The sequence below is a fragment of the Harpia harpyja genome, chromosome 4 (assembly GCF_026419915.1).
Source record: "Harpia harpyja isolate bHarHar1 chromosome 4, bHarHar1 primary haplotype, whole genome shotgun sequence".
Lineage (NCBI taxonomy): Eukaryota > Metazoa > Chordata > Aves > Accipitriformes > Accipitridae > Harpia > Harpia harpyja.
This window is the reverse complement of record NC_068943.1, coordinates 33,886,245-33,910,701: the sequence shown is the minus strand read 5'-3', so window position 1 is coordinate 33,910,701 and position 24,457 is coordinate 33,886,245. Positions and strand designations below refer to the sequence as shown.

The following is a 24,457-nucleotide window of genomic DNA, read 5'->3' as shown; positions in this document are numbered from 1 at the left end:
GAGCTGAATCACAAATGTTTTTTAGAGCGGCAATGCAGAGAGAGCAGCCTATGGAAATATGCATGCAGAGGTGTTGTAGGTACCCCTGCAGTCCCACAGCCAAATCTGTTTGCCCTTCTACAAGGTAGCTTCTGTCTGGAGTAGACTATAAATACTTTTCTATGAGATTGAGTCGAACACTAAAAATAGCAGGTGATCTTAAAGACCTGTTTCTGGCATTAAAATCTGGGGTGGGTCCATCCCATCTGTTTCAATGGAACCATGGCCATGCCCTGACTCCTGGATAAGGCTGGCTCAGCTCGTGTCTGCCCACGTGAGACCTGTTCCCGTGGCAGCGTGGTGCTGCCTGTGGACGGGGTCCTCCACCGTCCCCGGTGAGTGCCCCAGGACAGCGGACCTGACCTCCCACGCATGGTGACGCATATCGCACCCAACGCTGGGTTTCATACAGGGGTGATAAGGCTTAATTAATCACAGGATTGGAAGCTGGTGGTTGCATAGAGACTTGTGGTCCTGAGTTGACTGTACTCAGCATGGGCAAATGTAGGACGTTTCCCACCAGTACATAGGTGGGGGCAGATTCCGTGCAAGGGCTGAGGTCCTGATGTGACAATTAAGATCACCTGGAAGGTAACCCAAAAGGTGGGTAGTAAATTGCTCGTATGTTCTGTGGGGCCAGTTAGGTGTGGGGACCTGAGACAAAGCCCCAAACCCACCCAGCCGAGGAGGTACACGAGACCCCACGGTCCTCGCCAGAGCCGGGGCTGCAGGAGGAAAGCGGGTTTACTCACTCTGGATCAAGAGAGCCGTGCTCTGGAAAGCAGGGCTCTCGGGAGGACTCCTCAGGGAAAGCCTTGGACCATGGCTCCGGTGTGGGCTGCAGTCAGCTGTCACCCTTGGACCGGCAAGAAAAAACTCCAGGTGTTGAAAAACTGATTCGGTCTTGTGAAAAAGCTGTATCTTGAATTAGTGGCTAGAAACTGGCCTGTTTAAATGGAAAATAAGGGTATGCCATAGTTAATGGTCTAAACATGAGAATAAGGAGGTAGAACATATTCACCTGTGATATACTGTAAGCTCCCAATTGATAAATGTCTGCTGACAGGGTGGGTCAAAAGTAAAAAGCACCAGATTTTTATCTATCACAGAGATATGTATGTCAGGAGCCATAACAGACAGTGGGATGGATTAGGACGCCCAGTTGTCACCACGCTTTTTGAAGATACCACCTGCGGGTGTTTTAAATGCTGCTAGCAGGCTGGTGTCACGGATGGAGTGGAGATCTGGAAGGAGGGAGTTATATTTCCTGGATTTGCCACCAAATCCTTTTTCAGCCTTAACCTCTCAGCCCCTTTTTGTGTCGTCGTCTTTAAAATAGCAATAGCATCCTCCGCACAGCTCTTGAGAGAGCTGCGGGGGAAATCCACTAACGGCGTGGCACGCCGAGACCTCTGAATGGGAAGCACTATATACCATATAAGTATACCATATAAGAAGTATACCATATACGTGCAAAGTACCCTGCTGCTGCTGCTGCTTTTCAGCAGGCTGCTGCAGGGCTGATGGTTCCCTGCGGAGGGATCCTTGCAGGCTTTGTTATTTATGCCTTCATTAGAAAGAAGGTCAGTTTACACAAATTGCCTGTCCCCATCCTTGGGAAGGATGGGTGCTTCAAGCGACATCCACCCTGTTAATCAGTTCCACCTCTATCAGCCCTTGATTGCATCTGCTCTCAGGGAAGTGCCATCCCTCAGTTGATCAGTGCGAAAGGTCAGGTCACAGAATCGTTTCTTCATCTCTCAATTATTTCCCAGTATGAATGACTTCCCATCAGGCTGCTGCTTGGGCTAGCTTTTTAAATTAAATATTGCTGCTAATTGCATAGATGCAAATCTGAGTGCCACTCAGTAGAAGAAAATATTGTGTATCCTGGTACAATGTAAAGCCAATGTAGGTCACTTTAAAAATTAAGTGCATGTATGACAGGTATGAAGCAACTGGGAGATATATAGCTTTCTCCTCAGTGGGACTTCATGTGTTTAGGCTGCAGCTTGAAATTGCGATGGAGTCTGTGGGGAAAGCTGCTTTTTTTGTGAGTCAGCAGAGAGAGTGCATGGTCACAAAAGAGGCACCCGCTGTGTTCACAGCGAGGTTTTACTTTGGTTCACACCTCTTTCCTCCCGCCTGCAGTTCAGCAGTCAAGCCACAAATGCGCAGAGCAATCCTGAAGAACAGGGAAGAAAACCTGGACGTGAATTGGAAATTTACTGGCAGGGTGAGCAGCCAAATAACAGCTTTCCAACCCAATTTCTATTTCAGTGTTCTCAGGCTAGCTAAGCAGAGCTCTGGAAATGTGGCATTCACATGAAGAAGAATAACAACAGTAATTCTTCTTGGAAAGCTCCCACGCCAAAACACTCAGAAAGCTGCGCTGTGGGATAGCAAAGTCATGATGCTATAAGTCTCATTAAAAACGGGGAGGGTGGACAGCTGTGTTTCCATTCGGACCAAAGAAATGTGATCCTTAATTAATTTTTACATACTGATCTTGAGCAGCATGGCGGGGCACAGGGTGCTAATGAAGGTGACGATAGGAAAGGTATGTTGTCACGGCCCTGCGCTGAGGTCACCGGCTTCCACAGCCTTAACGCTGAGATTTGGTGAGTCAGTAGCTGCATGGCTCCTGCTGTTAACAATCAAAGCTACACTTCTAATTGCAGAGGCAGCGGGGGGGGATGACTAGGGCAGGGGCACGGTGCTTTGCCTGCACTGCACACACTGACTGGTTCCCAGCCACTTTTTCTCTCTCGGTATGTGTCTGTGGGTACACACGCACCCACCGGCGCACACACAAAAATCACAAATAAGACAAGGACAATTTGCAGCCAAGGGAAGCTGGTTGCTTGCTTGCTGGTTCTGTGTCATGTATTGCAAACCCGAAGAGCCAAGGTGCAATCTGTGTTTATCTTTACAACTCCAGGGCTGCCACCATGGTTTCTGAAGATCCCAGGTACAAATCTGAATTGTCTTTTATTTTGATAAAAGCCCACATCATCACGCATGTACGCTTGTGCTCAAATTCCCCACCACCTCTGAGTGCTCCCCTTGCTCGCTTCTCATACTGCCTGTGAACCAGTGATAGCAGAATCCTGGTTTTAATTCTAAATACAGATTTATACGGGACTTTGGAACACTTCAGGTATTCTGAGGGACCGCATAGACTGAGTGAATTGCTGGATCAGGACCAAAACCTTCACAAAAATCCCCAAATATCAAGAATCCAGAATTCCCTCCCTCTCTGCAGATCATGCTCCTAGTTCAATCAAGAAATAAAAGAAGATGAGAAAAAGAAGAAAAGAGAGGAGAGACCGAGACAGAAGGAGAGAAACAGAGAGATTTTCAGCATTATGGAATTTTTTTAAAAATACAGTTTCTCTGTGGTTCCTCTCTTCTTTAACCCACATTAGGTGTTAATTTCTGAAGGATGAAAACATGGTTATTTTTTCCCCATCTGATATTTTCAGCCACAGTGTTCTATCTCCTCCTTCAATTTCTGCAGCACCGTCTGCACCGACTTTTCAACAGTTCAGCCAGACTTCCTGGCAGAACAGCAGCAGGATTTATATTTGTGGCTGGATGCTCTCCATACCTCCAGTTTCCCATGAGTCACAGACCTGCCTCCCAGCTTTTTTACATTCCTCCTATGCGATGACTGACATGCAGACTTGGAAATTCTAGCTATATATACACACACACATATATAGACATGCATATACTGAATAAATTTAATTTTCTTCTGTCACTCTCACCACTCCAGTTTATGACACATATAGACATGTCAGTTGACTTAAATGACTCTTTACCATTTTCCATGTTCTCCCTTTCCCATGAGTCAGCTCCACAGCTGCGTCAGGAACGCTTTCTGATGATGATGCTGCATTTTAAAAATATGCAGGTGAGCTCAGGAGCTATTTCTTTCTCCCATTCAAATATTTATGCTGATTTGGCACTAATGACTCAATCTCTTTATTGCTCTGTGCGAGAGTTGTCATCATCCCTCTGTAAGACACTTGGGGCTTTGGGATGTTCTGTGTTTTTAGAGGTACAAGGCTACAGTCCATAATTTCCACCTTTGTTGTGGCTTTAAGCAGAATATAGCCTGCTCTGAATTTCTTGAGCAGAAGCTTTGAAAGAAAAGACTTCTGAGTCTCACCTAGAAATATGAATATCAGATTTATCAGCATCTTCACTGGCTTGTGACTGAGGCCAGGGCTGCCTTTCAGTGTGGATAAAGTGGGACCCTTCTGCCCCGACATAAATTTTCTGTAATATTTTCCATAGTATTTCCAGATTTTTGTTCAGGGAAGGAGAGCAAGAAGTGCATTGCCTGCACCAGAAAGCAGGTGAGCTCTGGGCGTGCAGCCCAGCCAGCCCATCGAATTTCTGCATCCCGTTGTCAGATCGTTCTGTGCAGGACCTGCTAAGCCTTCAAAACTTTCCTGAGTGCACACAGCTCATTGACTTTCCACTAATTGCACTGCTGACATACCATGCTAGTTCGGGTTCACCATGTTTCCCTGCATCTGAGTTTTATCCCCGTGTTTGCTCTGGAATTACACTAATTGGTCCACTTTAATCTTTAACGCCTCTTTATTTGAACAGCAGCCACAGGCAGTTTATGGTCTAAAGTTACATTGGCGCCTGTTCTGCCAGGCTCTGTGCCGCTGAGTCCCAGGTTTGCTCTCCGTTCACGTGGGGCTGATGCAGGACAGGGCTCGCTGCGGTGGCATCGCTCTGCGGAAGGACCCGCCGGCACCAGCGCAGCTCCGCACTGAGGGTCGGTGTCCGAAGGGCTCAGCTGCGTCACTCCTGGCTGAATCTCTTCTGCAAAACAAGCACTGCGACCTGGGCTTTCGGCATCTTCAGGGATTGTATCTGGATGCTGCAAGTCATCTTCATTTTTCAGCCTTTTGGAGGGAGGGCCAGAAGGGAGGACCGAAGCCTTCCAGGTACCTAAAGCACCTGGTCAGTGAAGGAGGCCAGAAAGAGATGGGGTGGGTTAGTCCGGGGAGGCTTGGGTAGAGAAGACAACACTGGGCTTCAGACAGGTAAATACAAGGCAATCAGAAGGGCTGTTCCCCATGTCCACTGCGGACAGGACTACAGATAAGAAGTCAAAATTGCAACTAGGGAGATTCACCTCAGACACCACGAAAAGGTTGATATAAGTAAAGCCCCAGAGAGAAAGCAATGGTTGTGCAGCACTAGTGCTGGGAATTAAACAAGCAAAGCAGCTTAGAGAAGAGTTTGCACAGAGCATTACAGGTATGGCTGCTTTTGAGGCACAGGTGGGCTTGGAAGCTTCTTTAGATCCTTCTGCTCTACTTTAGGTGAGTCCATGCTTCAAACATCTTCAGCTCTTCAGACATGTCCAGTTCTTTCCTGGTCCCTACAGCCAACCTATGCCAGATCAGCAGACTTGCTCTTCCAAGAAAGGTGTATTTATGTATTTTTCTCACTCTGAATATCACATCTCGAAAGCCTCTGTGTGCATGTTGCAGAGGTGATAAATGTAACTGAGCTTTTCCTTACAGTAGTTATTTTATTTGTTCCCCTCGTTACTTTACCACTCCAGAGAGTTAGCAGAGACCGGCTTCATGACTGAAATTCATCCTCAGTCCAGAGATGCTGGATGCAGAGCAGGTGCCCTCTAATTCCCTCTTCAAATACCCAGCCCTGGTAAGCCTTTTGCATGTGCTCTCTCTCCAGCAATGCCACCCAAGCAAGGGCCACTCTGAAGCTACCAGGTGGATGGAGTATTTTCAGGGGAGCTACCAGCAGTCTGAAACCATATTGGTACATGCTTTTCTCTGGCTAAACTTCTGGCTCCTCCGTGCTGCATTGTGTAATGCCTTAAATTTCACACCTGTTGTATTATACTGACAGCACTCTCACCAGAGAAACATTGTTCTGCTCTCCTGTGAAAGAAGAAGTGACTAGGAGCTCTCCTAAGAGCATTTCTTGTGCTTTAAGTTCTTTGCAAGAGACAGCATACCTAATTTTAGTTTAAATGCATGTTAATTTGACGTGTGGATTTGAATCACTGAGATAAATTCTTGGCTTTTTGACATTAAAATACATTAAGTGACAAGTGCTTTTTGACTACTGTTATTCTCTGAAAGGTTCTTTCTTTCTATAGCATCTAATGATAAAGCTCTAATGCGTAAGAGTCCTGATTTTGCAGGAAGTTGCACTGAATGGTCTAACAGGTCATTTTTCATCTCTGGGTTACATGGTAATAATAGAATAATAATAACAAAGGTTGCAAAACATTCCTACCCCAGCTGAATCAGCTGGCTTTTTCTACAGGCTGGTTATTCATTTGAGCAATAAATATTCATGGATTTTTCAGGAAAGACATAGTGCATAATTTGTCTTGAGCAAAATTAAACAGGACAGGCAGCCTTATCCTACAGCAGATCACAAAGGATTGAACTTGAGTGGCAGGCTTGAGTGACAGCCTAAGTATGCCTGACAGTTGCAGAAGTCATCAAATTCTTCAACAGCAATTGTTAAGGCTTATTACATTGTGTCCTTGAGCCTTTTCAGTGTTAAAATCCCGTATTGAAGGAGAATAAGTTACTGATGCTACCATACCAGAGAACAATGCAATGCCCGGTTTGACTCAGATGAGTACTTTTCACCGTTGCTCTCGTCCCCCACACTCCTGGATGTACAGAGGGTCAAATGCAGATTTGCCTCTAGACCAGCCTTGCCAGCTCAGCCGTCGAAAACGCGAAGCATCCGAGTTCAGTTCCTCAAGAGGAAAGAAAAACTGCAATTCCTGTGCCACAGCTCAGCAGAAGGCACTGACTCTGTACTCACATCCCATAAAACATTGCTAAATATTGACCACGTGTTGCACTGCCGTTACCGAGGATTTTCTGTTAGAGGCTCCTGTACCCGCGCTGGCAATAACTGCTCAGCAGGTGAATAATAATCCCGGTCCCTGTGTGCACCCTCTCCTGCTCTTACACACACATATATACTCACACTGCTAAATTTATTTCCCCCTTGCTGAGGGACCTGCTGCCAACTTTCCCTCCAGCTCGCGTCTTTTCCCACACGCTGCTGACTTCTGCAATCCCTCCCACTTCTCTCCCTGCCCATGTCAGCGAGGCTGATGCCAAAGCTGCTCTCAGCCAGACAGCAGGTGCGGGGGGCTCACCGAGCCCGTAAAGGTTCCCGTCACGCTCCCAGGAGAAGTGGGACGTTAAATGGGAAGTCAAAGCCCAAACTTGGTGGAACAGCACGAGTTGTCTCATGAAGATTCAGCAGTGTTAACTGTGACTCTTAAAGAGGGGGGAGCCGAAGGTTACCAGTTATCAGTGCCTTATTGTGGCACTGACTCTGTTGATATGAACTGCACTGAGTTAGGTGAGCTGTTCTGAGCTCCAGAAGATGATCTCAGCCATTAAGCCCTCACCTTCTTGTGGCTTTACCCACCCACATGCCTCATGGTGACAGGCCAGGAAAACAGAGGTTTACCCCATTCCTCAGGCTACAGGACCTCAGAAAAAGAAATAATCGCAATGGCTTTAAAGCAAATCGCATTAAAAAAACCCTACTCTGATTTACTCCAAGAACTAGAAATGTCATTTCAGAGAACTGGTTGAAGTGCAGCACTGCTTAAATAAAGTATCCATGACAGTATACGTGGCTTTCCACATGTTTCTGAGCCTAGCAGAAGAATTTATGCTTTTCCCCTGTGGACAGTGGCATCCTTGGGGATATCCTCTCTCTCGGGACAAAAGGCCTCCTCCCAGATCAACATTTCATACTCCTTGAGGTTTTTTCGTCTTCCTGGAGGGCCTCCTCATCTTCCCAGCGAGCTCTCTCCTCGTCCAGGAGAGCCCTTTCATCTGCGCCAGAGCTGCTTCTTCTGCCCATAGGACTCTGTCCTCATCCAGAAGGACTCCGTCTTTCTCCCAGAGGAGCTGACCTTCTTTCCAGAAATCCTTATCCTTCTTCCAGAAAGCATTGCAGTCCTTCCAGAAGTCACCATGCACCCTCCAGAAGGCTTCTGCTTCCTCCTGAATAGCCTTTTTTTCCTCCCAAAAGGCAGCTTCCTCCTCCCAAGTGGGCTTTTCCTCTTCCCAGAAGGCTTGGATGGCCGCCTTGAAATCTCTGATTTTTTTTTTTCCTGAAAGCCCTTGATCTTCTCCCGAAAGCTCTTCATTGTCTCCTGAAAGCTCTGAATCTCCTCCCGAAAGGCTTTCTCAGCCTGTGGCTTCTTGACGAGCTTCTGCTGGCAGAAGTTGCAGTAGGGACGGCAGGACATCAACGGCAACAGCAGCTCGGGTTCGCTGCTCATCACTGACGGATTGGGCTGAGACCCAGCTCCGTCCCCCCGCCTCTCGCCCTGGGGGACAACAGAGAGGGGGGTGATGGGCGTCAGTGATGACATCACCCAAACCTAAGTCACAGCTGGCTTGAAATGATGTTATACCACAAGCGAAGGCGTTTACCGAGGTTGAAAAAGAAATCCCTGCCCAGGACTCGGCCAGCACGAACAGCAGTGGCACCTGAAAGTCAACCTGTGCCGTGCGGGGCAAAGGCTGGGATTTCTCTAAGTCATTTCCCACCGTGACTCCAGGTGCTGCTGCGATGGAGAAGGGTGCGGGGCTGTGCCAGGACCAGCCTTTGGCTCTCCCCGGCCCCCTCAGCTGGTCCCAATCTGAAGGAGAGGAACCTCTGCCCTTCTCCCTTGGGTGCTCGAGGCACTCTCTTCTCTCTGACCCTTGGCTGCATCTCCTGCCCCTTCACAGACTCGCCCCCAAAATTTACAGCTTCTAGAATCATGCGAAACTCGAGCAATGAAAACAAAAATCTAATTTGCTGTTCGCTAATCTACCTAATAATTCTACAGCTAGGATTAAAGCTGGTTACTTATTTATACTGTTTCATTAGATTTATTATGACTTATTGCACAGAGCCTCCGGCTCCATAGCAGGGACCTGGTTGCCTTATAAATAAAAAACTCTTGATTATCAATATATTATGAGCCTGCCTATCCCTTGCTGTAGTTAGGAAAGGCCCCAGGGGCCTTTATGGATGCAATGCAGCTAACGGCAATATGCATCTGCTCTGCGTGAGGAACGAGAAGGTGGGGAGTGCCCCGTGCCTGCGTGACAGATCCGGGGCACGGTGAGGGGACAGCCAGCCAGCCCACGGATTTGGGTGGACACAGGAGAATTTCGGTTCTGCTGTTGCCTCCTCAGGCTGCTTCCTGACTCCTGAACCTTCCTCCCACAGCTGGGGCTTCCCTGGGAGATGGGAGCAGGGAAAGGAGGAAGGTGTCTGTCTGCAGCTTCCCTCTCGTGGAGCTCCTGGGCTCACCAGTTTGTCCCTGCTCAGCGTGAGAAGGATCCCAACAGCAAGCGGTGTGCACTCCCAGCTGGGCTGGCTCGTCTGGGGGGGGTTGGCGGTACCACACCACGTGCTTAGGAGGCCAGAAAAATCAGGTGAGTAAATGTGCCAAAACCTAATTGCCAGGAGCCTGTGATCACTTGAGTTTCAGAGCAGCTGCTGAAGCAGCAGCCATCTCTCCTCCACCAAAGGGGTTCCTGACGTGGGCTCCGCTCTCCCTGCACTTTCTCTGGGGCTCCCGGGTTGGCAGTTCCTCTTCGTTCACAGCAGAAATGCCAGTAAATAGGACGTGCCAAGTTTCCGCTCCCTGGGATTGCAGTTGGAAGCAATTAGGGCAACGGCAGTTCAGTTCCAGCCATCGCTGTAAGCTCCAGCACCAGCTGCCAGCCCACTAACAACCTCAAATACACCATCTCTTCATTGAAATGAAGGCGTTGGTGCTTCTACTTGGCGAATTTTGCCACGCTCATTAGCCCGCGCCTTATTACGGCTATTTCAGGTGAGGTCCCCTGTAGGCTACGGCAGCAGTGCGTGTACCCCGTGTCCCACCGCGCCGCATGGGCTCCGACGTAGCCCTGCTCGACCTGGCACCCATGCTGCTGCAGGCGGTGGGAAGCCATGCGGGCTTTCACTCTGCCTAGCGTTACTGTTAGCACCATGAGGATGAGGCAGCTTTCAGGTTACAGCCCAGGATACCTTCCCAAAACCAGCCGGACGGTCCTGCGGAGGACGTAGGTGCTTACAAGTCAGTGTTGGTGATGCAGCGCAGTCGAAGAGCTCATGTGCTGCTGGCGCAGAGATGACTGTTTGACAGAAGGACAGTCCCAGAAACCTGTGTGCAGAAATGGGATCTCCTAGAGCTAACCCATGGGGAAACCACAGGTGATCGTGTCCTGTCCTGCCCCAGAGCCTGAGACTGCCCCGCACAGCAATTTCAGACTGGTTTCTTTGCATAAGAAGACTTGCTCTTGAAAACGTGGCAGAGCAGGAGCAGCAACCCAGGGCAGGGAGAAACAAGGAGTCAGTTCTTCTTCCCTCCTGCCCTCCCAGGGTTCAGCTGGAAAACTCCCTAGGAAAACAAATTTGACTCTGACACAGAGGAAGCAACCCAGGTGCTTAAACAGAAGCATCCAGTGCCATTTTAGACACTCAGGAATATTTAGCTTATCTGCGGATGGACCGGCAGAAGATAACACATAGGAGACTTATGTCCTTTGGGAGCTGCAGGTGGAAGCTGGGGGAGATATCCCAATGCATGTCAGGGCACAGGGAACCCATGTGTATGCATGAGTCCCACCTCGAAGTCTGTCTCTGATTTATGTGGCTAAAGCTTCCTTTAGATCCTGCCCCAGAGATTACCAGACCAAATCAGTAAATCATTTTGCTTTTATGAGGCTTCCATCTCCTGAACTTGCATCAAGTGACATAAATAAAACTTTGAGAGCCTTTTCTCACGTGGTACGGTAAAAATATTCCCATTTGTTCTTTTACTGCACTCCTGAGGCAGGCTTATAAAGATGTAGGATAATTATATCAGAGTGCATTTTTCAATTAGAACATCATTATTACCTCACAGAAAATGACTAAATTATATCATTTTGTTCCACAAGTCTGCAAACACTCTTTCAATTGTCATCAAAATAATAGTCATTGGGTTTCTGCAGACGTCTCTAAGAGTGCAGAACTAATGGCTAAAAAGTTTGATGCTAGTTTAGATCTGTTCTTTTGCTAAAGTGATGTCTTATGGATAGATGTAAAATGAAATTGAAAAAATTATGTCTTTACTTGGTATGACTTCTGTTATTCTTCTCACTCTTACCATCTCTTGTCTTCAAAAAAACAAAGCCCCAAAGATATCTAGTAATTGTGGTCATGCTACTGGAAAACTTAGCGTTTGTAAAACTCTATAACAGAGACATGCAGTACTTACAGAAGTGCAGTCCTTACGGCAGCTGGGTCTCTGATGCCCACTGGTGACTGTGACCCATTGATCACCTACAGTGACGTAATTTCACAAAGTTTGAAACTGTTGATGGAGAGTCAAGTGATGCTGGGTTGAGCTGGAAGGAGTCACTGGGCTCCTGGCAGAGTATGAGCCACAACTGGTGCTTTGCTTTGTTTTCATGCTGGTTGTTTCTGAAGAACACCCATCCGTGGGTTATATTACCCTCGCTAGCTCCCCTCCCGGTTTAGGGAAACCAGCTGGAAGACACGAACAGCACTTACACTAAATGTGAGACACATGCTTAGATTATGTCGTTTCGGTTGCATGTCTAAATTTGGCACCCAATGTAAATGCTACTGTGTCTTGTGTTATTTGAACAAAAACAAGTGATGGAGCTAAAGATGAGCACAGATCAAGCCAAGACCAGATGGCTTTCAAAAGTAAAACTGTGATCCTAAATCTACCTGAAAGCTTCCTTTAGAAGAGTAGCCTGACTTTTAAATGGGTTGCTCCTACTACAGTCGTTAGGAAAAAGTGGTGGATGAATGGATTTGAAAATCAGACCTGTCTTTATAGTAGGTATTTTAACCCGGATTTATGTTCCTAGTCTTTGAAATTTTGGTCAGCTGAACTTCTTCTCTGTGAAAGCATGCAGTGTTTAATTATATACACTGTAAACGCATTTAGTGCAACTCAGCCCCTGATACTGCAGGACGTGAAAGAGGCACTTTACTGATGGAAGAAGTTGTCTCTATTTTTCTGTTGAAATTGTATTAAAATTTGGAGAAGGCTGTTTAGTTTCTGTTTCGTTGTAGAGCGCTTCACTGAGTCACAGTGATCTCTCTGCTTGTGAGACCTTGAGCCAAATTCATCTCAGTAACCCAGCTTGTTTGATGATAAAAACAGCTATCCAGGTAGCAACCGAGGACAGGCAGAAAGAATGAGATGCTTCAAGAGGACTGTAAGAAAAACCAAGATTAAAAAGCGTCATGATTGCTAGGAGATAACCCTTGGAAATCTGTTCCAGCTTTTTCTGTTTCAAGGCTTTTTCAGACCTTCAAAGGTCATGGTACTTCAGTTAGAAGCAGCTTCTACCAAAATACTTTTTCCTTGTGGGATGGCTCTGATGTTCCTTGTCTGCACTTCAGAAAATATTTTTTTTTATATGGGAATAGTTCAGATATAGATACAATGCTGTTCATTAAGCAAGTCTTGCTGCCTGGGCAAGCCTCTTGTTATTCTTCCCAGATGAGATATTTCCCTCTTTGCAAATGGGTTGCCTTGGGTTGTGGAAAGGTTTTTCCTTCTTTTCTCAGTTTGCTTCATCCCTTCCTCCAGGGGCTGTTTCTTCTTTCCAGAATGTTTTTATGAGCTGTATGTTCCCACTATAGCTCCCCGTTTGACACTATAGCTGGAAAACACTGATGATGGAAAGAATACTATTTAGTCAAATACTTTCTGAACTTTAAGGAAAACAATGTATTGTGCAGCAAACGGCACAATAAACACTGCATGCGGCGGTGATGTGGTGAAACCTTTGTGTATAAATTTTTGACATTCCAGCTTTTGCCATTAATCCATGGAGTTGCAGCAGCATGATATATTATTTCTTTCTCTTCTGATTTCTTCAATAGCCTTTTTCCTCCTCACAAAATAAATTCTGTTGCCAAAGAGGACAAAAAGGGTCTTTCAGCTTTCAAATCCTGTCCTTTGCTATTTCAACACAAATTTTCTGGTAAAATGTGGAGATGGATTTCAGTCAAAAGTGTGTTCAACATCACTGCTACCAGTAACAACCTTCCTGGGAAGGACTAGATGGATAAAACTTTGCTCTCTGACACACCAGTAAAACCCCGCCATGCTTTTCCTTTCCGGGACGAGGAGTGGGAAGCTCTCAACGCCCTTTCTTGGGTGGAAGGCATGAGTCATTCTTGGGACTTGGACATTTGGATGGCTTCTGTGTACGGATGAGGATTTCCAGGACCCTTTTCACCTCCAGATCGCCTTGTGTGGTGTTGGACAGGTGGCTGCTGCCATAGCAGCAACACCTGGAAAACCAAGAGGTTCTGGGAGACAAAGAGCCTCCCGGCAACCTTGACCAAAGCCCCACGCAGCCCTGGCACCTCCCTGCTCTCCTGGGTCACCCCACAGAAGCACGACCAGGTCCCAGTTCAGATTCTGGCCCCAGTGTTGCTGGCGGGCAGGTGATGTGGGGGGAGAGGAAGCCTCCGCTCCGAGGATCACACAGGCGTTGCAAACAGGAGCCCACGGAGGACACGTTACTGTGCCTTAGCATGACACCCACCCAAAGTCATGGGATGGGGGAGGTCGGCAATTCAGGTCCGGACAGCACGTAGGCGTCCAAGTGCTGGTGTCTACGTGCCAGCAGTGTCCGGCGAGCAATTCGGCTGACCAAAGGCACGTGCTGCCTCACGGTGACTTGAATCCCACTACAGACCCCGCTGGCTGTAACTGCACAGCTCTCCGTTGGCCTTCATGACAGCTGGGACATCTCAACAGCAACATGTCGGTGTCTGCAGTTTGGACCTGATTCCCAGCCAAGGAGGCCAGTAGAGGTGGAACGTGAGTCCATGCCCTATCTAGATCATTAGATGCCACCCATTAGGTGGCAACAGTTAAATGTTTATGTGCGCACGTGTGTGTGTGTCTTCACTCATTTGTTGCTCTGTGCAGGGAGGAAAGGCTTTGCTCTTTGGTGACACTACCACATCCACTACGTACCAGTGGGCAGGGTCTTCAAAGTGGATGGGTGACTGGTCTGCCTCAGTGGTCCTTCATCCATCACCAAAATAGCAGCAATCACGTTCTGACCAATGTTCGTCGCTGTCTGGCCAGATTTCCTCACCTGCCTAAGGGCTTTAAATTCTGCCCACGTGGAGCTAAATTGTTCAAGGGAGCATCTGTGTTCCTGGAAATGTTACTGTGCACAGGAAGGACCATCTAGTTTTGCTGCAAGTGCTCAGGTATCTTTGGACTTGGGAAGCAGGTATTTTTAGAGACAAAATGAGATGGCAAGAGTTACAGAATCACAAAATATCTTAATCGACTTTAAGCAAAGCCCTGTGAATGCCATATATGCTATATGTTTTGTGGAAGGAACTTCAGGCACCTTCCAGTGGTGAATCAAGCCAAGTTTTGGTTACAACCCCATTCAGTAAGACTCAGCTTTAGCAGGAAAAAGCCTTCTGGAGTTCTCAGGTTCAGTGTCCTTCTCTCCCAGATGCTCCATCACACCATCACCTTACAAAAGCAGTAATATGATGCAGAGAGGCCTTTCCATGGCAGCCTTCTGACCACTGCACACAACCCTGTGTACACTGTACAGCCATGCATCTCCAGAAATAATGAGAAATCATCTTAACAAACCTATCCCAAACACATAAATGCCAGCAAACACCTCCCCCCCAAAAAAACCCCAAACCAAGACGTTCAGTTGGTTAATTCAATGAATTTAAACTCAGAGCAACTGTAGATGGTCTGAAGTTTCAGAGCAGTTTGTTTCAGACCAGATGAAGAGCTTGTGTGTCTGCTAGTCCTCTCAGCCTAGTAAAAGACATTTCCTATAGGCAGCGAGAAGCTGTTTCAGACCCTTGCTACTCTGATGACTAGAAATCAGTTTCTATTTCATGGCCCATTTATACTCATTTGTTATAAAGCACATTTTTTTATTTTGTATCAGCAATTCTTTTCTTTATCCCTGGTATATTTACAGAGATTAAGTCCATGCCCTTAGCTGTTGTCTTAGTAGGCTAGGCTGGCTGAACCCTGTAGATTCATCTAAGAAAACCAGATTCCCCACACCTCTGTCTTTTCTAATGGATTTTCTCTTTTTTAAAATTTCTTGTTCTCTACTGTTGCTGTAATTTTTAGCAAAATCTGTTACAATTTTTAGCAAATATCACTATTGCTATTTTCCTAATCCTGAATAAATTCATGTGAGCAGTGTCAATTAAAAAGACTCACCATATGTTTTTATTATTATTATTCATGACAGTAACCCACGGGGGTCCCACCAGCCTTGGTGCTCAGACTGCATGCTGCTTGTACAAAACAGGACAGTGACTGCCCTGGAGAATTTAGCCAAAACAGACGTTCAATAGAGGAAAAAAGGTGCATCATCACCTCTATTTCACAGCTCAGAAACAAAGATCAGATAAGAAGTGCCTTCACAGCTACTAAATGACCAATATGTCCCCACGCAAGACTGACCAGCAAAGCCTTATGTGCATTAAGGAAAGGCTTAGTACATATTACAATTCATGTGGATCTGGTGTTCTTGAATAGTAGATTTGCCACACTGATGATGGAAAACTTGGAGCCTGATCCACTGTCTAGTGAAGCAAAGGGAAAAGGCTCTCTGCATTCTTTCCTACCAACATAAAGACCTTGATTTGTTCCAAATAGTCCACAAAAGTGATCAGTGTTTTCAAACGTTATCATCATGCTCTCTTCCACCAGCAAGTACTAAATATGTGTGGAAGAAGAGATGCAAAGTGGAGAGAGCTGTCTTGTCGTGCTCAGTGCAGGACTGCTGTGACCTCTGTCTTGGGCTCTTCTGTAGCTGGCAGAAAGTGGCACCCTGCATGGCTTAATGAAGCGGGCATACATCAAAGAACAACATCGGCAATCAATATCTCCTGCAGAAGAAATGAATGGCCAAAAGGTCAGGTAAAGCATGGGTGAACTTTCCTGGAAATAAATTATTAAATGTTAGGCTGTAAGTAACCTGAGGTAATCAGTGAACTGCGGGAAGAAATCACTAAAATGACATCAGGCTGCAGACAGTGAGCCACCAGGAGGGACCATCCTTGTGAACGTCTTCCAAAGCAGTCGCTCCACTGTAATACCTCAAAGGTGAACACACAGAATGGTAAGATTTTAAAAAAACAAACATCATTTTTCTATGTTGTAGCCTGAGGTCAGGCAGGTACCTGTTACACACAGGCAGGGTTTGAGCTGAACAGACTCCAGAAAGGACAAAGACCTTTTCTTTCAATTACTGCTCACATCTCCCTACTACACAGAGCAAAGTACAGCCAACAAAAGTGTCATGCTCTGTCTTCAGTGCACCCTTCCTCCCCTGCAGAGATATTAAGTCCGTATTGTGACATGCTTTCTTAGCTAATTTGGCTACAGGCGATGGAAACTCTAGTCCTAAATTGTTCTTAGCTAATTCTCACTGTTCTCTAAGTCCTGGTCTTATAGATCTGAGGATCCTGTGACCCCAAAGAAATGGCATGGAGCATACAATTTACTGCAAATCAACACTTCAGGCCTCATATGCACACTCTTTTTGAAGGCTAGTGGAAAATACTGAATACTCTGGTTCTATTCTGCCTCAGAGCAAAAGCACACTGAAATCATCTTTCTGTGCTGGGTTCCTGTTGGGGACCTTACTCGAAGCCTGTATCAAATCTGGTATCCCTTGAAACCAGCTCTAACTGTGCTACTTGCAGTCACCAGCATGTATGTCTGATTTCATCTTCTTTGCTGCTCTTCTCTTTTCCACCTGTGAATAAGAAGGGACCAAGATATATGAGCACCTTAGTTGTTTCAGTCTTCTACTTGCTCTCAAACCAAAACAAAAAGCAAACCACAAGCAGATACAGAGCAGAACAGCAGCGTTAACAGCAACACATCCAACACCTCTGCTTCATGTCCCCATCTCTTCTGCTCCTTCTCCCTTTCCTTTTTCCCAGTCTTTACTTCTCCATACAAATTAAGGATCCGGCTGAATTTAAAAATGATTGATTTCTTCTTCCTGAGAATTGCCACTCTTGAGGTGGCTGTTCAGTTTGTGCCATGGGAGAACATGAACGAAGCGTGTGAATGAGCTCTCCTTGCAGAGGGCCAGGGCATGCAGGGATGGGCAAGTGCTCAGACACCCGACATCCAACAGGTGCGGGTGTTCCAGCAACACTGTGGCTCCTCAGCACTGTATTTCCCTCATTTCCTAATTTCCCCTTGTTTCCTAACTCTCTCAGAGGGCATCTGGACATGGCTGGTTACAACCATGGCCCCTCCCGATACAGCTTCGTGACCATGCAGCTACAGGACGGTCGTAGCCAGCTAGCTACGTGCCGGAGGGCTGGTCGCTGCGGTGCAGGACGGGTGGTCTCCCAATGGTGCCTACAACAGTGGGGCAAGAACCGTCCCCAGTGCAGAGACCTCTGTCCGGGCCTTTCCATACCCGTTAAGCCCATGGCCATGGCCGTCAGCAGAGCTCAGCAGCACTAAGCCGCTGCTCCTCATGCGAACCTGTGCGAGTCTTACTGCTCGTTTCGGCCGAGGAGGACTTCTGGAAGGGCTGTCCCAACGGGGCAGCATGAAAACGCAAAACACCTTGTGAATGGGGTTGCCATCTGGTGTGCCCAATGCACGGGACATGGTGCTTCTTCCCCCAAGGGCTGTGCTGGAGGCACTTGGAGCCCACCCCACGTACAAGGGAACGTAGTTTCGACATCTTCCCCCACTTTGGAGTGGAGACTCATTTGGGGCACACTAAGGTTGTGCACCAGGAGCTGCAGCCCACCAGGCACGTACTGGGAACTTGCTCGTGTACCTACGCTCCGTACGACCACCTCTACGTGTCCTGCGTGGACACCTTGTCCTCCCTTGGTGCCGTCCAGAGTCAACCTTTGAGCACAGTGCCATCTGGTGAGACTTGAGACGCTCGTGCAGCCCGAACAGATAACCTCACATCGCGCTCACAAACCCCTTGGGACAGTAAAATTTAGAACTGGGCCCAAATGCCAGCACACCTCTGAAACAGATTTTCGGCAGGAGAAGCAACGACAGGCCTAGCATTTCACCAAAAATGGATCGTTTCCACAAGTGGGTCTGCTTGCTCAGATATCAGCCAGAGGCTGGATTTACTATAGCTCCAAGCTGAGTTGGATCTTAACCCAGCTTTCACCCATTGCAACAAGGTCTAAAATTGCATCTTTTGACGCCTGAAGCCCAGGATACAGAGAGTTCCTGAACAGACCCAAAGGGAGCCCAAAATATTGGGTTTGTTATGCCATGACAATACTGCATCAGCTGCCTGGAGAGCTGCTATTGCCTCCTCTTTGTGGAGGAAGATCTCGGGCTCCCCAGGGAATCCCCTTGGGCTCTTGCTCAAATAGAAACTGGCCTGGAAGGAAACGTCGCTGTTGGAGAAGGCGATTACGAAGGGCTTAGGGTCTGCTCTAGATGGCTTCTTCTCCAGCCATGAGACGGTTCTCTGTGCATGGAAACATGGCTGTGAGAAGCCACGGGGCTGGCTGCCACTGAAGCACCTTTCCACAAGCATCTCCAGAGCCCGGGCTCCCACCGGGAACCTCCCGGCTGCAGCCTGGGACCACAGCTCGTGGGCAGGCGACGGGGATCAGGAGCCAGTGGCATCGGTCCTGGTTTATGGGACGTGGAGGGGCTGCATAAGGCAAGATTTCATCTCCCAAAGCAGAGATTTGAATGCGTTACCTAAATATATATATGTACAGACGCAGAGAGGGGAGGGTTATTTCTGCCTTGCATGGGGGGCTCCAGCACCCCCCTCCCCTGACACAGCCCTACAGAAGAAAGAAACACAAACTTGACCAACTCCTGCCTGCACAGACCACAGCGGTGGCATTCGGGTCCAGACTGCAGATAATGTAATGAGGCTGTGTCATGGTTTAACCCCAGCCGGCAACTAAGCACCACGCAGCTGCTTGCTCACCCCCCGACCCCGCAGTGGGATGGGGGAGAAAATCAGGGGAAAAAAAAGTAAAACTCGTGGGCTGAGATAAAGGTAGTTTAATAGGACAGAAAAGGAAGGGAAAATACTACTACTACTAGAATATACAAAACAAGCGATGCACAATACAATTGCTCACCACCCGCTGACCGATGCCCAGCCAATCCCCAAGCCGCAGTGCCCCATGGCCAACTCCCCCAGTTTATATACTGGGCATGATGTCATATGGTCTGGGATGCCCCTTTGGCCAGTTTGGGTCAGCTGTCCTGGCTGTGTCCCCCCCCCAGCTTCTTGTGCCCCTCTAACCTCCTCGCTGGCAGGGCAGTATGAGAAGCTGAAAAGTCCATGACTTGGTGTAACCACTGCTCAGCAACAGCTAAAACATCAGTGTGTTATCAACACTATTCTCATCTTAAATCCAAAATGCAGCACTATACCAGCTACTAGGAAGAAAATTAACTTTATTCCAGCTGAAACCAGGACAGGCTGTCAGCGATACAGGCATCTACACACGACGTAGGTGCCCAGCCCCATGTCAAAGTGCAGACCTCCCCAATGCAGGAGCTCTTCAGATAAATATAGGCTTCTAGAACTGTTTGAGGTGCCTTTGATTACCCAGGACATCTGTCCAGGGCTGGCAGATACGAGACGGGACCTACAGGAGACCCGCACCCTTCTGGTCTGGTGGCTGCGGGCTAGGCAGGATACTGAGAGCGTCCCAGGTGGGATGCATTTAGGGAACTAAATCAAGCCATCGCTGTCCCCAGACCCTCATGGAAGTTCATGGGTGGACAACTCCACTGGAGACTCCTAACTCCACACATCTCAGTACTGCACTGAACTCCATCCGAACTCGTTTGCAGTCACTTTACTGTGCTGTGGTATTCCTGCTTTGAAATCCCCTGTATTGGTTTTGTGTGGCAAGGTTTTGGTAGCGGGTGGGGTTACAGGGGTGGCTTCTGTAAGAAGCTGCTGGAAGCTTCCCCTGTGTTCGACAGAGCCCATACCAGCCGGCTCTAAGACAGACCCGCCGCCGGCCAAGGCCGAGCCAATCAGCGATAGTGGTAACGCCTCTGTGATAACATTTTTAAGAAGGAAAAAAAGTTGGGACGGCGGTATTCGGCAGCCGGAGAGAGGAGTGAGAACATGTAAGAGAAACAACCCTGCGGACACCAAGGTCAGTGAAGAAGGAGGGGGAGGAGATGCTCCAGGAGCCGGAGCAGAGATTCCCCTGCAGCCCGTGGTGAAGACCATGGTGAGGCAGGCTGTCCCCCTGCAGTCCATGGAGGTCCACGGTGGAGCAGATATCCACCTGCAGCCCGTGGAGGACCCCACGCTAGAGCAGGTGGGTTCCCGAAGGAGGCTGTGACCCCGTGGGAACCCCGCGCTGGAGCAGGCTCCTGGCAGGACCTGCGGATCTGTGGAGAGAGGAGCCCACGGAGCAGGTTTTCTGGCAGGACTTGTGACCCCGTGGGGGGCTCACGCTGGAGCAGTCTGTGCCTGAAGGACTGCACACCGTGGAAAGGACCCATGCTGGAGCAGTTCGTGAAGAACTGCAGCCCGTGGGAAGGACCCACGTTGGAGAAGTTCGTGGAGGACTGTCTCCCGTGGGTGGGACCCCACGCTGGAGCAGGGGAAGAGTGTGATGAGTCCTCCCCCTGAGGAGGATGAAGCGGCAGAAAATAACGTGTGATGAACTGACCGTAAACCCCATCCCCATCCCCCTGTGCCGCTGGGGGGGTGGTAGAGAATCCGGGAGTGAAGTTGTGCCCGGGAAGAAGGGAGGGGTGGAGGGAAGGTGTTCTGAGATTTGGTTTTATTTCTCATTACCCTACTCCGGTTGATTTGTAATAAATCAAGTTAATTTTTCCCCAAACTGAGTCTGTTTTGCCCGTGACGGTAATTGGTGAGTGATCTCTCCCATCCTTATCTCGACCCACAAGCTCTTTGTTATATTTTCTCTCCCCTGTCCAGTTGAGAAAGAGGGGGAGTGATAGAACAGCTCTGGTGGGCACCTGGCATCCAGCCAGGGTTAACCCATCACATCCCCTCAGCAACTTTTCTTGTTATCGTTCACCGTAATTACTCTACACTAAACATATGGTTCTGTTTCCCATGAGTTAAGGCTACAAGTAGGGATTGTGGTCCTTGCTTTCAGAGGATTAATATTTCCAGTTCTGTTGAAAAGATACCGTGCCAAGTATGGTTTGCTATCCTCCAACTGAGGAGGATAAATGCACGACAGGTGGCAAAAGGCATATTTTATGAGTGAGAAAATGAAATAAAACAAATGAAAGCGCACAATGTTTTCTTCTGTTGTCAGTGGAACGGCAGGTTTTATTATGCCTGTATGCACTGGGAATATTAGCTCTGATCTGCAGAAGTGCAAATTAAACTGCTGATTTAGATGATCATATTTCATGCATAGTAACTTTACAGGCTTTGACTTTCTTTTTCATTGTATGTAAAACCTTTATGAGTTATTAGCCTTTTTTTTGTCAACTATATTTTAGAAGTGAGAGGTTTATTCCTGCTATTATATTAAAGGAGGCATTTTGCTGCTAGGAGAGTTTAGCATTTTATTCAGCCGTGATAACTTTCCATTATACTCTGGCACGAAGCACAATTAAGACAGAAATGTTCAGTAGTTTTATTATGCCCTTGTGTGAGGAGCTGATCTTTTTTCCCCACTTCATTTTTTCAGGGATTCCCGAAGGATTTTACAGACTCTACACATTTGTCTAGCACACTCTGTGGTGGCATAAACAAAGAATACGGGGGCCTTGGCTTTTATACTTTTAGTAATTCCACTTTCTCTTATTGCAAGTTTCAAGAGCACTGGAATTTCCTGGTTAATATTCTGGGCTTATGGGTAAATTTTGCTCACATTAATTTGGGCAATTCGTTACTTTGGTGGGTAAGCAGGGGCACAGAATACTGGGGTTTTCAAACAAATGTATTTATTATTTCAAGGCAAATTTTCTTTACACAGAACAACGCACAGGTTTACCTCCTGAATTACCAGTGGGAGACAATCTCTGATGAATGCCATTCAATAAAAATGACATAAAGCTTTTTTTCCTCTGTAGGAAACCAGCAAACATTCCTAAGGAAGCAATTTCGTTAGTAACTTTTCAAACACTGGTGTTTTGTTTTAGCCTAGCTTCCTATGGAAACACACTGTGGGCATTTGTTACCTTGGGTCTTGCCGTCTGGTTGTTCCCTCTCATAACGTGTGAATCTATTTGCTGATTTCGATTGAATTTGATAGAGTAATTGAAGACTCAGAGACAGCAGCTGCGGTGAGGACATCTAGCTCATTACCCTGCCTCAGACAGTGGCTACGGACCCAGGGAACATCTCCCGTTACTTTCCCAGGATTATCCCCCAGCATCTGGGGCTGGAGGCTCACAGATGTCCTCGGCCACAGCTGGTACCTTTGTGTCTCGTAATCTCCTTTCCTACAGAAACAAGGCAAATCTCGTCTGGCTCTGCTTGCATGTGGCACATTTAAAGTAGAAAAAAGAGACCCTCTAAGTAACCCGGCTGAGGGAAAGCTGCAACACAAGCAGTTATCACTTACCAGACTTTATTAAAGTCACTCTCCCCATAGGTTATTCAGCACATTTTGTCCTTTGTCTCTCTATTCCTTAGGCCTAGATTACATTATGATAAAGTGTCCTGAGTAAGGAGAAGCCTGAAGCAGACAGTCTGATATTTTCTCATTTTCCACCTTGCCTCTTGGGCATTGGCCAAGTAAACTGCCGCAGACACCGGCACATAAACCTCCCTTCCCCAAGACAGTCTTGTAGGAAGAAGCCGAGGAACTGAAACATCCACAGCGGCAGGCTTCATGCGGCTCCGTAATTTACTGTGACAGCCACACAAAACCATCTCCTCGGTGACGCGGGTGAGAAGAAAGCGCCTGGGCTGATCTCGTGTGTGTCGGCAGGCTAAAGCGTTTCACAGCATCTGCCCTGCACCCAGTTCTGCAGCTTCCAGCCCATCCCAGGAGATGGAGACGGTCACCTCCTGGCTCTCCCAGCCCAGGGGACTTTGGACTGGGCACGCAGTGACTCCCTGCACTGACAGCTCTTCTAGTCCCAGTATCTTCCTAAGGCTGCCTACAATTTTCCTTTAGAATCACCAGAATCAAGCAGTTTAACGGTACCCCAAAGTGTCACTGACAATACCAGCTGCACTTGCCACAGGGACTCTTGGTCCCCATTATTTTTTGCCACGATCTTCTCGTGATGAGTATTATAATTTCTGGGATCCCTACAGGCGATCATTAAAATGCTGGTAGTCGGTATTGATGATTGGTTTCCCCTGCATATGCAGAGTATTTCTTGGCAGATAAGTACACTTTTTTTGCCTTGAACAATGGAAGAAATGAAATGTACACTGAATTTCTTTCCCATGGGTTGTTTATATTTCAATACAAGAAAATTCCTGATTCAATACAAGAAGATTCCTGATTACATGCAGCATTTAAGAAAACAGTCAGACTCTTCCAATCTGAAAAGAACAAAATAACATAGGAGATGGGGGACTGTTTTCATGTTGATTTTGACTTCTAAGTCATCAAGTTAGGAGAAAGCCCTGTGGCAAAAGTACTCACCCTTTTTGGAGGGTGAAAATAAACTGAAAATAAACACAAACGGAAAAGGAAAGACAGCATCGCTACAGGGCCCTTTCCCTCTCCACGCTAATCATTAAGTAGCCAGGAAAATCCATGGCAAGGTGCAACTGCTTCCGAAAAAAGGCACCTGGTGAAAGGATCCCAAATGTGTGTTGTGGGGGGGATGTAGAAGTCCCTCCTGGTCTGAGAGGGGGCTGGTGTTTGAGGAGACCGTGCTCTGGCTTGTGCTTTTGGTGGCAGCGTGGCAGCGTCCCTCTGCCCGGCTCAGCCCAGGGACCTCGGCAGTCACAAGGAGACCAGCACACAGGCTAGAAGGCCACCGAACGGGCGACTGACCACCGTGGCATGACCTCAGTGGTCACAGGCAACCCAAAACTTGCCTCAGAGCTTTGCGGAGGGCGAGAGAAAGCACCCCGACAGAAGGCAGGGACATCGGAGATAACTGAAATCCTGGTTCATGTCCCATGCCAGGCACCGGCCTGGGAACAACCGTGGGAAGAGCGGCTTTCTCCGCTGAAAGAAGGAGCTTTATTAGGCTGTAGCAAAGAACTAGGGCCACATAAAGCCAAGCTGTGTGGTTTGGCCACTCGGCTGGCGTGTCTCAGTCTCTTCCTGCTGTGTCTCTTCCAGCACCAGTGGACAGCATCAGCGTCTTCCAGAAGTGTGTCCCTGCTCCCTTCACTGACTATACAGAAGAGCT

At 47.7% G+C, this 24,457-nt stretch overlaps 1 protein-coding gene across 1 annotated transcript; it reads right to left on the bottom strand.

The window, feature by feature from the left end:
• Window positions 1–7,049: 7,049 nt before the first annotated feature.
• CCDC70 (coiled-coil domain containing 70) lies at window positions 7,050–8,862 on the bottom strand. The gene is given in 5 exon segments (XM_052785636.1): window positions 7,050–7,131; window positions 7,853–7,928; window positions 7,931–8,204; window positions 8,207–8,422; window positions 8,800–8,862. Coding segments are annotated over 5 exon segments (711 nt in total).
• Window positions 8,863–24,457: the final 15,595 nt, after the last annotated feature.